This window comes from Ascaphus truei, unplaced genomic scaffold (assembly GCF_040206685.1).
Source record: "Ascaphus truei isolate aAscTru1 unplaced genomic scaffold, aAscTru1.hap1 HAP1_SCAFFOLD_3233, whole genome shotgun sequence".
Taxonomy (NCBI): Eukaryota; Metazoa; Chordata; class Amphibia; order Anura; family Ascaphidae; genus Ascaphus; species Ascaphus truei.
The window spans coordinates 5001-20010 of NW_027456217.1; the positions used below are offsets into that span (position 1 = coordinate 5001).

At 48.8% G+C, this 15010-nt stretch overlaps 2 protein-coding genes across 3 annotated transcripts; one reads left to right on the plus strand and one right to left on the minus strand.

Moving 5' to 3' along the window:
• The first annotated feature begins 1290 nt into the window (after positions 1 to 1290).
• On the plus strand, positions 1291 to 8470 carry LOC142483363 (ras-related GTP-binding protein A). 2 transcript variants are annotated; one of them, XM_075583449.1, is made up of 10 exons: positions 1291 to 1442; positions 2163 to 2204; positions 3183 to 3282; positions 3727 to 3793; positions 4335 to 4557; positions 4818 to 4913; positions 5460 to 5582; positions 6379 to 6506; positions 6657 to 6772; positions 7599 to 8470. In XM_075583449.1, the coding sequence occupies exons 2-10, from the start codon at positions 2178 to 2180 to the stop codon at positions 7694 to 7696; spliced, it is 978 nt and encodes a 325-aa protein (XP_075439564.1). In that variant the 5' UTR covers positions 1291 to 1442; positions 2163 to 2177; the 3' UTR covers positions 7697 to 8470. The 2 variants fall into 2 exon arrangements, with proteins under 2 accessions (XP_075439564.1, XP_075439565.1); XM_075583450.1 differs by having other exon boundaries at positions 6415 to 6506.
• Positions 8471 to 8939: 469 nt separating this feature from the next.
• LOC142483364 (uncharacterized) lies at positions 8940 to 13312 on the minus strand. Its single transcript, XM_075583451.1, has 4 exons — positions 13162 to 13312; positions 10655 to 10927; positions 10055 to 10180; positions 8940 to 9378 (listed from the first exon to the last, which is right to left on the minus strand). The coding sequence occupies exons 1-4, from the start codon at positions 13249 to 13251 to the stop codon at positions 9157 to 9159; spliced, it is 711 nt and encodes a 236-aa protein (XP_075439566.1). The 5' UTR covers positions 13252 to 13312; the 3' UTR covers positions 8940 to 9156.
• Between the last annotated feature and the right edge of the window lie 1698 nt (positions 13313 to 15010).

Here is a 15010-nt window from a genome sequence, read left to right on the forward strand (position 1 = left end):
CTTTGAAGCGTACGCAACTTGCCCTCAATGCCCCCCCCCGTCCGCGCTTGCAAAATAGACAGGACACCCGACGCTCATGCTTAGAGAGTTGGTGACGTCACAAGCGACTCTCATGCATGAGCACGGTCAGCGCTAGCGGGGCCGCAGCCTTATAAGGATTGTTTAACATTGTATTATTGTTTTATGCTAACAAGCTATGCATAGGTTAAAGTAATGGCTAGGATTTACTATATGAATCGATTTTTAGAGTAGATACGTCAGAAAGTAAAGAATGAACGAACATTGCATAGTATGTTTTAGTTTGGCCTGTACCTGTAGATGAAGCTTATTGTTATTTTGCCTTAGGATAAATAAATGAACTGTCAAGACATCTGTTTTCGGATATTTTATTTCATATATGATATATGATACGAGGAAACGCACGATTACAAACATAATTAACTTTCTTCTTCACAAGGATATCGTCATTTTTGAACATTTTTATTAATCTGATTATTATGATCAGTAATAGAAGTAGAAAAACGTGTCGCACCATCGGAACAAAAAATTGCTGGAGAGAAGGTAACTAAAAATCAGGCTTTAGGCTACACTTATAGTGCCTTGCGACGGCGACGTCGCTTCAAAACAAATCAATTGACTCTGTCGCAAGCGGTTATAGTAAGCGCGACAGAGCGACAAAAAAATTGGAAACCGGGCAAATTTGATTTTTTAGAGACAGTCGCCACATGTGACTGTCTCTAAACCAATCACTGCCCTTGTCGCCAGCGACGTCGCTGCAAATTAAATGATAACTTTCGCTATTGGCGACGGGTGACGTTATCGGTCGCCGGAAAAATCAAATTGATATGACTTCCAGGGATCGCGACCACGCCGCCGCTCCGTCGCGTCACGCTTACTAGAAGCGCACGCTACGGCAGCAATGCATTTGTTTTGATGCGACGTCGGCACTATAAGCGCAGCCTTATTCACTCATGAGATCAGATGACAGGCAAAAAACGGAGCATGTTTCGTGCCCACGCACTTTATCAAGACTCCCTTATTAGGAGCAGTAAGTAGAACTCATTTTTACATTCCCCGCTCCACCTGCTTCCTTCCCCACTCGCTGGACTACAAATCCCGGCAGCTACCGCGCCAAGTGCCACTGAGGCGCATGCGCGATGTGAAATGTCCCCTGCTTCCTGTCCGCACCGCTTGCACTACAACTCCCGGCAGGCTCGCGCCCACCGCCACGCGGGCGCATGCGCAGTGAGGAAGGTCTCAGCTTCCTCCCTCGTCACGTGATCGCACGTGACTGCCTGCTCGATGAACTACAGGTCCCGAGCAGCTTCTTCGCGCATGCGTCGTCTGTTCGGTGCTTGGTCACGTGACGAGTCATATGATGGAAGCGCTGTGCTGCTGAGGCAGGAAGGCCGCAGAGACCGAGGAGAGGACTAATAGGAAGGGTAATAGCAGGGGTGCTGGGGTAATGAGGACGGTGAAGGGTGCGACTGGAGTGATAAAGAGAGAGGGCTGAGGCAGTTAGTGGGGGGTAATTAGAATGGCGGCGGGTGAATAGAGAGGCTAGGGTGGAGGCATGTGCGTTAATTGATTTTGGAAGGGGGTAATTAAGGGCAGAGGGTATCTGGAGTTGCTTTGGGGTAATTGGGGAGGTATGGGGTCTGTGGTACAATAGGGGGTATTTGGAAGGGGGTTATTAAGGGCAGAGGGTATCTGGAGTTGCTTTGGGGTAATTGGGGAGGTATGGGGTCTGTGGTACAATAGGGGGTATTTGGAAGGGGGTAATTAAGGGCAGAGGGTATCTGGAGTTGCTTTGGGGTAATTGGGGAGGTATGGGGTCTGTGGTACAATAGGGGGTATTTGGAAGGGGGCTGTGAGGTAATTGTGGAGGCAGGGGTGGGTTGGGTTGTAAATGAGGGGTAGGGGGTAATTGGCGAGTTTGCGGGTAATTAAAATGGGAGACGGGGGCTCTAGGGTAATTGGAAGTGAGTGAAGGGTAGAAGCTGGGGGTGTGGTGTTGGTAATTTGGGAGGAGAGGGGCAAGATGTCTGAGGTTTTTTTAGGGAGAAAGCCGCAGAGGGCAATAAGGTCACTAGAAGCCCCTGTGAGTTGTGTAGTGGTTCCCTGTTTGTTACCTAACCCCTGTGGTGCTCTGTTCCCCGCAGGGTTCTGTCTGTGTGATGCCCAGCGCAGCCATGAAGAAAAAGGTGATAAACATTTTATATCACTCCTCCCCCCCACCCCCCTTTGTGTATCAACCTGATTCATTCTTCTAATATGATGGATATATATCCAGGCAATACGATAAGGGTGGTGATACATTTTCTCTCACTAATATAAATAACATCACCACCCTGAACCTCAGAAATCTTATTGTATGACGTTTAACTGACTTGATATATGTGTGTGTGTGTGTGTGTGTGTGTGTGTGTGTGTGTGTGTGTGTGTGTGTGTGTGTGTGTGTGTGTGTGTGTGTGTGTATATGTGTGTGTATATATATATATATATATATATATATATATATATATATACACACACATATATATATATATATATCAAGTCAGTTAAATATAAATATTAAATATATATTAAATAGTTAAATATATATATATATATATATATATATATATATATATATATATTATGTATGTATGTATATATATATATATATATATATATATATATATTATGTATATTTGTAAATATACATGTATCGCCCACACATACATATTCACACATGATTGTGTGTGTGTATATGCATACATGATCAAGGTAGTTAAGCACACCAAAACTAGATACATCACCAAGGTTATTTAATGACTAAAAAGAGTCATAACAGCATCCAATGTTTCAGTGCATGTTGGACCAAAACAGAATGACTCTTTCTAGTTCTCAAATCCCCTTTTTGATCTACTTTTGGTGTGCTTGTTCTTTCTTCTGACCTGAGTTTTTTTTTTGTCGTATGCCCCCATCTGCTGTTTTTCTCCTTTGCTTTTAGACCACACGAGGAGGCATCCCAATTTGCTGGACCTGGTTCTGTTTTGTGTATACTATTGTCTGTGCATACACACTTTTTTTTATTGCATTCACATCTTTGGGGTAAACTTGGGTGCAGCTGTGAATGAAAGGGTATTTGCCTGTTCTTGCCCCCGCCAGTCATATTAAACATGGCTTTACACTTGCAGGTGCTGCTGATGGGAAAGAGCGGTTCTGGGAAAACCAGCATGAGATCCATCATCTTTGCTAATTATATTGCCCGGGACACGCGCAGATTGGGGGCAACAAGTAAGAGCTACCCCCAGCCGGGACAGGAGTGGAATTTATGTGGCATGAGTAGCAAAAAAGTGACTTAATGAGTGACACATTTAATGGGTTAAAGGATCAGTCGCACGTAGGAGCAAAGTGACGTGGTTAATGGTAATTGAAGCAAAGGCTTCCAAAAGCTACATGAGGTTTGTTTCTTAATTTTTTTCCCCTCATCTCTAGCATCTGAGGTTCAGTTTGCACTGGGCTCTGGGTACAGCGCCGTTTTGAGCTCCCTGGCACTTAATTCAAACACTTGTATTTCCTGAACGGAGCATCAGATTAAAATAAATATCCCCTGAGTGGGCAAGAAGAGAAATATATAAAAGATGGGTTGGTTTGGCCATCTTCTTTAAAGGGTCTGTTCCTCTTCTATGCTGTAATGCTCTCGCCCACCCCTTCTCTCGCCCCTCTCTCCCTTTGCAGTTGACGTTGAACACTCTCATGTACGGTTCTTGGGGAATCTGGTGCTGAACCTGTGGGACTGTGGTGGGTAAGTGTCCCTTCTCTCTCTGCACTGGGAGAGTGATGGTGAGAGCGATGTTCCATAGCTCCCTCATATCTGTCAATAGTTGTGATGGAAGAAGCACACAGGAGTCTATGTAAACAAAACTTACCCTGTATAACAGCAGAGCAGGTACAAGCGTTTGTACCTGCTCTGCTGATGTTATAAATACAGAGTAAGTTTTGCTTGCATATCAGACGCCTGTGTGCTTCCTCCATAACAACTATTTACATAATTCTGGATCCAGCTTGGAGACGCCGGGTTCAATGGAGGGTGAGCACCAGTGAGAGAACAATGTAATAATTTTTTATGAGTAACGGTGTGCCACTGTTTCTATACTTTTCATCCCTCATGTCACCCTCTGGTGAAAACGACATACTCCATGTCCCATAGTTCCCTTCTGTCTGAGATGGTACAGATACTCCCCTCCATGCATGGTGACCTTGATTAATGTACCGTTTACATCCTCTTTACCTGTATGAGGAGACCACCTCTATCCACGGTGACAGTCCCTGCCCCCTTCCCACAGCCAGGACACCTTCATGGAGAACTACTTCACGAGCCAGCGAGATAACATCTTCCGCAATGTGGAGGTCCTGATATATGTGTTTGACGTGGAGAGTCGGGAGCTGGAGAAGGACATGCATTATTACCAGTCGTGCCTGGAAGCCATCCTTCAAAACTCCCCCGATGCCAAGGTCTTCTGCCTGGTGCATAAGATGGACTTGGTTCAAGAGGACCAGAGGGACCTGGTGAGTTGACATAGGCTGAGCAGATGCCTATAGTGAGGTCCATTCAGTGGAGTTCGCAATGTGCTGGTTCTTGTCCATGTTTAAGTGTTGTCACATATAGGAGAGGACTCTCCAATAGATTGTTCTTGTGTTGCTTTTACGTGCCAGGACCCTACAACAGTTGCCAGTATTATAGGTGATGCTGCAGGACCTGTGGCAGTGTCTGGGTCACCCCACCATGGGGACGTTCCCTCTCACTAAACCATTTCCTCTCCCCTCAGATATTTAAGGAGCGGGAGGAGGATCTCAGACGTTTGTCCCGTCCCTTGGACTGCGCCTGTTTCAGGACTTCCATATGGGACGAGACCCTTTACAAGGTATGTGCAACTTACATGAAACTGACCCTATAACGCATTAAGCACGTCCCTGTCATCAGGTCACTTAAAAGTGTTATGTCATAGCTTCTATGTGGCAGTGACCCATTAAACATGTCACTGTCATCAGTTCAAACAAAAGGGTTATGTCTAGCACATCTGTAAGAGTATAATAAAGCAATATACTTGCAATTTGAGGTACCGGTGCTCCGTGGTTCAGGGAAAAAACCTGTCTGGTGTAATGTCAAGATATATGAACAAATGGGAGGATCCAGGGCATTACGGATTTTTAAGAAATGAAATTTATTCTAGGCACATACAACGTTTCGAGCTGTACAAAGCTCTTTCTCAAGTGACTTTGCCATCACTTGAGAAAGAGCTTTGTACAGTTCGAAACGTTGTGTGTGCCTAGAATAAATTTCATTTCTTAAAAATCCGTAGTGCCCTGGATCCTCCCATTTGTTTACTGTCATTAGTTCACCAGGGAACAGAGTGTGATAATCATTGGCAGTAAATCTGTGCTTCTAACAGCTGTCTCTCCTGCCCTAGGCCTGGTCCAGCATTGTCTATCAGCTGATTCCCAACGTGCAGCAGCTGGAATTAAACCTCCGTAACTTCGCTGAGATCATCGAAGCCGACGAGGTGCTACTGTTCGAGAGAGCAACGTTCCTGGTGAGGGGGGACCACGGGCCAACTGGAGAAGGCTCCTCACAGCTGAGTCTCTAGAAAAGTGTTTTTCTGCGGGTTCCCCGGGCATGCCAAAAGAGTGCCCTGCAATGTTCAGGGTCATTTGAAAATTGTACCAAATACAGAAGATTTTACAGTACATCTGATCTCAGACGCGCTATTAGAGAGGGTTGGGCTTCTTACAATGCATCTGATCTCAGACGCGCTATTAGAGAGGGTTGGGGTTCCTTACTATGCATCTGATGTCAGACACGCTATTAGAGAGGGTTGGGCTTCTTACAATGCATCTGATCTCAGACGCGCTATTAGAGAGGGTTGGGGTTCCTTACTATGCATCTGATGTCAGACACGCTATTAGAGAGGGTTGGGGTTCCTTACTATGCATCTGATCTCAGACACGCTATTAGAGAGGGTTGGGGTTCCTTACTATGCATCTGATCTCAGACACGCTATTAGAGAGGGTTGGGGTTCCGCAGAATTTCACAATATATTTATAGAATTTCGTAACCAAAAAAGGTTTAACACAGCTTTTTTTTTTTTTTCCATCAATCCGGTGTTGTTCAACTTTTTACCCCTTCGTTCTTTCAATCTGTTCCTTTTTCATCCTTGATTTTAATTCCTCTGTAGGTAATCTTTTTGTTCATTCTTTCTTTTTACCATTCTGATTTTACCACTTTTTTTTTTTTTTTTTTTTAATTTCTCCTTTTTTAGATAATAATAATAATGTATTCCTTCTCCTTGCACCACTGCACTTTAGGGGTACAGATTAATATTTTTTTAGGCCTTCTCTGCTTCTCTTACCCCCTCTGTGTCCCAGGTAATCTCTCACTATCAGTGTAAGGAACAGAGGGACATCCACAGGTTTGAGAAGATCAGTAACATCATCAAGCAGTTTAAGCTGAGCTGCAGGTGAGCGTGTGTGTGTGTGTGTGTGTGCGTGTGTGTGTGCGTGTGCGTGTGTGTGTGTGTCAGCCTCCTCTGTGACCTGGACCCAACGCATGGTGTCCCCTCAGTGACCCTGATGCGCTGACCCTTGTGCGATCTCTTTCTTTGTTACAGTAAGCTGGCTGCCTCCTTCCAAAGTATGGAAGTTCGGAATTCCAACTTTGCCGCCTTTATTGACATCTTCACGTCAAACACCTACGTGATGGTCGTGATGTCGGACCCCTCGATACGTGAGTCCAAATGCACTCCTCCTACACCACTTGCACTTTAGCACTCTCACTCATTCACCTTTTGTTTCTACATCTGTCTGCTCCATCAAGTAAAGTAGTTATGGATCCAGCGCTGGAGCGCATTAATCACTATGATTCATGTAGTACAGATAAATTCACAGAATGGGGCTAGTGAGGTTAATGAAGATACAAAATCCTCTGTGGGGCTAATTAATCCCTGAAGATGAGTAAAGCCCCTATATATTCCTCATGGGGATGGTCCCTTGAATGAATTGTGGTTGAAATAAAGTCCAAAAGTACTCACATATTGCCCCAATCTGAGTGTCCTGAGCGGCGTGCAGCCGAGTAGAAATGCTGGCAAGTGTAGAGAGGCGAACTGGCGCACAACCAAAAGAGTGGGTCACCAATACGTGGTTGAAGTATGATTCTTTATTGATCCATAAAAGCAAGCGGAGGTAGGTGCCCTCCTACGCGTTTCGTGTACAACAGTACACTTTATCAAGGAGGGTACCTACCTCCGATTGATTTTATTTATTGATCCATAAAAGCAAACTTCAACCACGTATTGGTGACCCACTCTTTTGGCTGTGCGTCAGTTCGTCTCTCCTCTATGCACCATCAAGTACCTCCTTCCTCAGCTAAAACAGATGTCATTTTTTCTGTCTTCCTTGCGCTCTATCACTTTCTCTCCCCCCTGTCTACCTTTTCTCCATTACCCTTTTATTGTTTTCATAACATTATTCTCCTGCACTCCCCCCTGCGCGTCTGATCTCCCTCTTCATTTACAGCTGGAGGATCTAACCTTCTCCCTCTCTCTCTCCCTCAGCCTCCGCTGCCACCCTCATCAACATCCGCAATGCCAGGAAGCACTTTGAGAAGCTGGAGCGTGTGGACGGACCCAAACACAGCCTCCTCATGCGCTGAGGCTCCCTACTGAGCTTCTGTCCGGTCATCCTCTTGCAGTGAGGCTCTCCCTGGAGCTGTCCACCTGTGACAGTCATCAACTTGGAGTTGGCCCCAAGCTCTCCTCCCGGTATCATGCTCTGAGCCTACCTTGTGCATCCCAACCTCCCCATGCCCTGCCGACTGTGCATATACCCCCTTCCATACACCTGCATAATGCGCAGAGCAGCATCCATTTAACTGGATGCTTATTCGGACCACCTGAGTTTCTACAGCTTAAAACATTGCTTCCCACTTCTCAAGCCCTCTTTCGAACTCGTCTCTTTATTCCCTGGGCGGAGCCTCTACATCATGCACAGAGCCTCCACCTACAATCTTTGCCTCATGCACAGAACCTCCATCATGAACCTTCATCCGTGCACAAAACCTCCACCTTGAATCTCATGTGTTGAACCTCCTTATCTTCACCTCATGCGCAGAACCGCCACCTAGAACCTGTCTCGGGCACAGAACCGCCACCTAGAACCTGTCTCAGGCACAGAACCTCACTATCTCCCAGATTTGTCAGATAAGGAGGATATCGCCGATTTAAATGCCCCAAAGAGAACCTATATTATAAAGGTCCAATTCTCCCTACCCAGTTATTATTTTCGCCTCCATTATTTTTTGTCTGGCTGCTCTGTTGTTTTCTTGTAGGTGGTCAGATTATGAGGATCAGTTCTGTTAATCGGGATTCAAAGGCCAGAAATTCAATGTATTTTTGTGCTTTCGAATAAAAATATTTATGCTTAAGTATATTCGTGCGGTGTGTGACGGCGTATTGTGAGGGCTCTGTGCCATAGGTCCCTTCTGTCACCCTGCAGCGGGAGGGACAAACTGTCTCATTCGTTGTCATCTGGTGTTGGAAGGGATAGACTGCATGTGTCACCCTGCAGTGTGCCATAGGTCACTTCTGTCGCTCAACCTTAGGAGACACAATGTCCACTGTATGGGCATTGAGTCTGATCCTTGCCCCTGCAGGGTGACACGGCTCGGGGACCTATTACCCACTTAAGTCGTCCCTGCCATCACAAAGCCATAGGTTTTTTCTGTCTGTCACTGTTACCCTGCGGGGGGAGGGATATACTCTTGCTAGGTCCCTTCTGCCTGTCTCGCTCGACTCGCATGTTCCTTGTCTGTCACCCAGCAGGGGAGGGACCTGCCCAGCTTGTAATCATTTGATGGTAACGAATTTCCTGCAGTACCGAAAGAATGAAACTCCGCAGGAGGTATATTATTTATTAGAAGGATTACCATATGTGTATATTATATATTTATATTATATAAATGACTGCGCTGTATTAAAATAAACATGTATAGACTGGGGTACCAGACAGGGCAGGTTCAGTGTGTGTGTGTGTGTGTGTGTGTGTGTGTGTGTGTGTGCGCGCGCGCACACGGTGTAAGTATACAAGTCTGTGTCTGTGACCCTACAGATAAGTCTAATACCCAATGCAGTAGGGTGGCGTCAACCCCTCCCCGTCGCTCTCCTCCCTGCGCTTCCTGCTGCCGGCGATGTCCCTGAGCACACCCTTGTGGTCGGGCCCATTATTGCAGCGATGGACCAGCACGGGCTCGCGTAGCGACGCTCTGCTCTTCAGGAGCCGCTGCAGGATCTGCTTATCAGAGCGCTCCTTCCGGAAGTCATCCTCGTATATCTTCAGCTGAGGGCAGAAGAGCTGACACTCTAATACTGCCTATAACCATACATAGAGTGCTGAGAAGTTATAGGGAGCGAGCAGTTAAATGGGGAAATTAAAGGAATCATAGGGGCCTTTTCACTAAACTTCGATAAGGGACTTATCGATTAGTAAGTGCACTTTACAAGCGACTTTGCATGTGTAGCTATTCAGAAATCTTTGATAACGGCAAAAATCGCTTAGAAACGGCCTTTTAGGGCTCGATTATACCAGATGCTGCCAGGCGCCAGCGCAATCCGGTGATGTCACGCTGCGCTGCTGCCGAGCGGCATCTTGATCATACAGGGGGGAAGAGGGATGGGGGGGGGGGAAGAGGGATGGGGGGGGGGGAAGAGGGATGGGGGGGGGGGAAGAGGGATGGGGGGGGAAGAGGGATGGGGGGGGGGGGGGGAAGAGGGATGGGGGGGGGGGGGGAAGAGGGATGGGGGGGGGGGCTCAGTTCGTGATTTGATTTGTTTTCTAAATATTGGTATTTACATGTACAAATCTGGTCACCTTATGAATAGGCCCCACCAGGAGAAGTTATAAGGGGAAATTAAAGGAGTTATATGGGGTAACAGGTGGAAGACTGTTCCTTTAAAAAATAAAAAAACTTGCATGAAAGCAGTTTCTTGCATTAAAGATGGCCGCTGCCTCCTACCTGCTCCTGCAGTAACAGCATCTGCTCCCTCATGTCCCTCTCCTTCTGTCTCAGTTTGTCGTTCTCCGTTCTTATTCGCTGCCGGTCTGTATGTTCAGTCTTAAAATCTGCGGCATACATTTCTGTCTGGTAAAAAAGGGGAGCGTTAACGCTGCGCTGTATAATGATGCAGAGTATCCACTGATAGTGAACATGCCACACTGTATAATGATGCAGAGTATCCACTGATAGTGAACATGCCACACTGTATAATGATGTTGAGTATCTGTACGCTAATAATGAACACGCTGCACTGTAGGATGATGATGATGATTATACACTGATAATGAACATGCTGCGCTGTATAATGATGCAGAGTATCTATCCACTGATAATGAACATGCTACACTGTATAATGATGAACAGTATCTATACACTGATAGTGAACATGCCACACTGTATAATGATGTGGAGTATCTATACACTGATAGTGAACATGACACACTGTATGATGTTGAGTATCTATACACTTATAACGAACACGCTGCACTGTAGGATAATGATGATTATACACTGATAATGAACACGCTGCGCTGTATAATGATGCCGAGTATCTCTCACCTGACACTTCAGGGCCTTTAACTGGTCCTTCAGCTGGCTCATGTCCTGGTTAGTCTCGGTCATGTTCACCCTCTGCCCTCTTGTGTTCTGGGGCCCCCGGGAGTTTCTGCGGGTTGGGGAGCCACGGGTGGGGTCCTGGCCGCCGGGAGCAGGTTCTGCCCTTTCCTTTGGGTCCTCTGAGCCCCCATTACAGCTGAGAGGCCGCAGCAGGGCAATGGAGGGCCTCGTGGGGGATATATCCGACTGGCTGTGAGATTTGGAAACGTCCGTGGCCTGCAGGGAGTTGGGAGGTCATTATGGGGGTGGCAGAGTGGCCCGAGTGTGAGGCATGACTGGAAAAGCAGAGCTGGCTGCAGGTGTAGTGTGTGTGTGTGTTAGGGGTCATTGCAGGAATAGCAGAGAAGGCTGCAGGTGTAATGTGTGTGTTAGGGGGTCAGTAATGGAATAGATGGGAGGGCTGCAGATGCAGTGTGTGTGTATCAGTACTGGAATAGCAGTAGGAGGTGCAATGTGTGTGGGGGCAGTGCTGGAATAGCAGAGAGGGATGCAGGTGTAATGTGTGGTGGGGGTCAATGTGGAATAGCAGAGGGAGATAGATTCAGGGGTAGTGTGTGTATTAGGGAGTCAGTGCAGGAATAGCAGAGAGGGATGCAGGTGTAGTGTGTGTGTGTGTTAGGGAGTCAGTGCAGGAATAGCAGTCATTGGGAGTCAATAGGACAATTGGGAGTCAATAGGGAGTCAGTGCAGGAATAGCAGAGGAAGGTGTAATGTGTGTGGGTCAGTGCAGGAATAGCAGAGGAAGGTGTAATGTGTGTGGGTCAGTGCTGGAATAGCAGAGAAAGGTGTAATGTGTGTGGGTCAGTGCAGGAATAGCAGAGGGAGGTGTAATGTGTGTGGGTCAGTGCAGGAATAGCAGAGGAAGGTGTAATGTGTGTGGGTCAGTGCAGGAATAGCAGAGGAAGGTGTAATCTGTGTGGGTCAGTGCTGGAATAGCAGAGGAAGGTGTAATGTGTGTGGGTCAGTGCTGGAATAGCAGAGGAAGGTGTAATGTGTGTGGGTCAGTGCAGGAATAGCAGAGGAAGGTGTAATGTGTGTGTGTCAGTGCTGGAATAGCAGAGGAAGGTGTAATGTGTGTGGGTCAGTGCTGGAATAGCAGAGGAAGGTGTAATGTGTGTGGGTCAGTGCTGGAATAGCAGAGGAAGGTGTAATGTGTGTGGGTCAGTGCTGGAATAGCAGAGGAAGGTGTAATGTGTGTGGGTCAGTGCTGGAATAGCAGAGGCAGGTGTAATGTGTGTGGGTCAGTGCAGGAATAGCAGAGGAAGGTGTAATGTGTGTGGGTCAGTGCTGGAATAGCAGAGGAAGGTGTAATGTGTGTGGGTCAGTGCTGGAATAGCAGAGGAAGGTGTAATGTGTGTGGGTCAGTGCTGGAATAGCAGAGGAAGGTGTAATGTGTGTGTGTCAGTGCTGGAATAGCAGAGGAAGGTGTAATGTGTGTGGGTCAGTGCTGGAATAGCAGAGGAAGGTGTAATGTGTGTGGGTCAGTGCTGGAATAGCAGAGGAAGGTGTAATGTGTGTGTGTCAGTGCTGGAATAGCAGAGGAAGGTGTAATGTGTGTGGGTCAGTGCTGGAATAGCAGAGGAAGGTGTAATGTGTGTGTGTCAGTGCTGGAATAGCAGAGGAAGGTGTAATGTGTGTGGGTCAGTGCTGGAATAGCAGAGGAAGGTGTAATGTGTGTGGGTCAGTGCTGGAATAGCAGAGGAAGGTGTAATGTGTGTGGGTCAGTGCAGGAATAGCAGAGGAAGGTGTAATGTGTGTGGGTCAGTGCTGGAATAGCAGAGGAAGGTGTAATGTGTGTGGGTCAGTGCAGGAATAGCAGAGGAAGGTGTAATGTGTGTGGGTCAGTGCTGGAATAGCAGAGGAAGGTGTAATGTGTGTGGGTCAGTGCAGGAATAGCAGAGGAAGGTGTAATGTGTGTGGGTCAGTGCTGGAATAGCAGAGGAAGGTGTAATGTGTGTGGGTCAGTGCAGGAATAGCAGAGGAAGGTTGTAATTGTGGGTCAGTGGAGTAGGGGGGGGGGGGGGGGGGGGGGGGGGGGGGGGGGGGGTCAGTGATGGGGGGGGGGGAGGGGGGAGGGTGGGGGGGAATGTGTGATGGGGTCAGTGTTGGAATAGCAGAGGAAGGTGTAATGTGTGTGGGTCAGTGCTGGAATAGCAGAGGAAGGTGTAATGTGTGTGGGTCAGTGCAGGAATAGCAGAGGCAGGTGTAATGTGTGTGGGTCAGTGCAGGAATAGCAGAGGAAGGTGTAATGTGTGTGGGTCAGTGCAGGAATAGCAGAGGATGGTGTAATGTGTGTGGGTCAGTGCAGGAATAGCAGAGGATGGTGTAATGTGTGTGGGTCAGTGCAGGAATAGCAGAGGGGAGCGGGGCAGTGATAGCGCTGGGTGTATCTAGATAACAGACTATCCGCAGCTCCAGCACTTTAACCAGTACACCCCCATGTTACGCACAGTGGGGGCCCCCCGGAGGGACAGGCCGCTGTAGTGCAGAGTGCTCTCCAGGTGCCTGACGTATTCCTGCAGCTTCTGATTCGTCTTCATCTCCTGGAGCAGCGAAGTCTCATAGAACTCCCTCTTATTCTGGGGGTGAAAGAGTGTCAGCTCTATGGGCAAGGATCCCACCCCCTCTACCTGTGCTTCTGTGTGACCCTATTGTGATGTGTTCGTTGTATCACCCTGTGGTGAAGTGTCCCCTGTGTCACCCTGCAATGCCGTGTGTCCCCTGTGTCACCCTGCAATGCCGTGTGTCCCCTGTGTCACCCTGCAATGCCGTGTGTCCCCTGTGTCACCCTGCAATGTCGTGTGTCCCCTGTGTCACCCTGCAATGTCGTGTGTCCCCTGTGTCACCCTGCAATGTCGTGTGTCCCGTGTCACCATGCAATGACGTGTGTCCCCTGTGTCACCCTGCAATGTCCTGTGTCCCCTGTGTCACCCTGCAATGCCGTGTGTCCCCTGTGTCACCCTGCAATGCCGTGTGTCCCCTGTGTCACCCTGCAATGCCGTGTGTCCCCTGTGTCACCCTGCAATGCTGTGTGTCCCCTGTGTCACCCTGCAATGTCGTGTGTCTCCTGTGTCACCCTGCAATGCCGTGTGTCCCCTGTGTCACCCTGCAATGCCGTGTGTCCCCTGTGTCACCCTGCAATGCCGTGTGTCCCCTGTCACCCTGCAATGCCGTGTGTCCCCTGTGTCACCCTGCAATGCCGTGTGTCCCCTGTGTCACCCTGCAATGCCGTGTGTCCCCTGTCACCCTGCAATGCCGTGTGTCCCCTGTCACCCTGCAATGCCGTGTGTCCCCTGTGTCACCCTGCAATGCCGTGTGTCCCCTGTGTCACCCTGCAATGCCGTGTGTCCCCTGTCACCCTGCAATGCCGTGTGTCCCCTGTCACCCTGCAATGCCGTGTGTCCCCTGTGTCACCCTGCAATGCCGTGTGTCCCCTGTGTCACCCTGCAATGCCGTGTGTCCCCTGTGTCACCTTGCAATGTCGTGTGTCCCCTGTCACCCTGCAATGCCGTGTGTCCCCTGTGTCACCATGCAATGACGTGTGTCCCCTGTGTCACCCTGCAATGTCCTGTGTCCCCTGTGTCACCCTGCAATGCCGTGTGTCCCCTGTGTCACCCTGCAATGCCGTGTGTCCCCTGTGTCACCCTGCAATGCTGTGTGTCCCCTGTGTCACCCTGCAATGTCGTGTGTCTCCTGTGTCACCCTGCAATGCCGTGTGTCCCCTGTGTCACCCTGCAATGCCGTGTGTCCCCTGTGTCACCCTGCAATGCCGTGTGTCCCCTGTCACCCTGCAATGCCGTGTGTCCCCTGTGTCACCCTGCAATGCCGTGTGTCCCCTGTGTCACCCTGCAATGCCGTGTGTCCCCTGTCACCCTGCAATGCCGTGTGTCCCCTGTCACCCTGCAATGCCGTGTGTCCCCTGTGTCACCCTGCAATGCCGTGTGTCCCCTGTGTCACCCTGCAATGCCGTGTGTCCCCTGTGTCACCTTGCAATGTCGTGTGTCCCCTGTGTCACCCTGCAATGCCGTGTGTCCCCTGTCACCCTGCAATGCCGTGTGTCCCCTGTCACCCTGCAATGCCGTGTGTCCCCTGTGTCACCCTGCAATGCCGTGTGTCCCGTGTGTCACCCTGCAATGTCGTGTGTCCCCTGTGTCACCCTGCAATGCCGTGTGTCTCCTGTGTCACCCTGCAATGCCGTGTGTCCCCTGTGTCACCCTGCAATGCCGTGTGTCCCCTGTGTCACCCTGCAATGCCGTGTGTCCCCTGTGTCACCCTGCAATGCCGTGTGTCTCCTGTGTC

Excerpts from the sequence above, each read along its gene's own strand:
- LOC142483364 (XM_075583451.1), bottom strand. The coding sequence starts at position 13,251 with ATGAAGACGAATCAGAAGCTGCAGGAATACGTCAGGCACCTGGAGAGC. Across the intron at positions 10,928-13,161 it reads CCCTCCGGGGGGCCCCCACT|GCCACGGACGTTTCCAAATC; the intron begins GTGCGTAACATG and ends AACTCCCTGCAG. Across the intron at positions 9,379-10,054 it reads TGCTGTTACTGCAGGAGCAG|CTGAAGATATACGAGGATGA; the intron begins GTAGGAGGCAGC and ends TTCTGCCCTCAG.
- LOC142483363 (XM_075583449.1), top strand. The coding sequence starts at position 2,178 with ATGCCCAGCGCAGCCATGAAGAAAAAG. Across the intron at positions 3,283-3,726 it reads GCGCAGATTGGGGGCAACAA|TTGACGTTGAACACTCTCAT; the intron begins GTAAGAGCTACC and ends CTCCCTTTGCAG. Across the intron at positions 6,773-7,598 it reads GATGTCGGACCCCTCGATAC|CCTCCGCTGCCACCCTCATC; the intron begins GTGAGTCCAAAT and ends TCTCTCCCTCAG.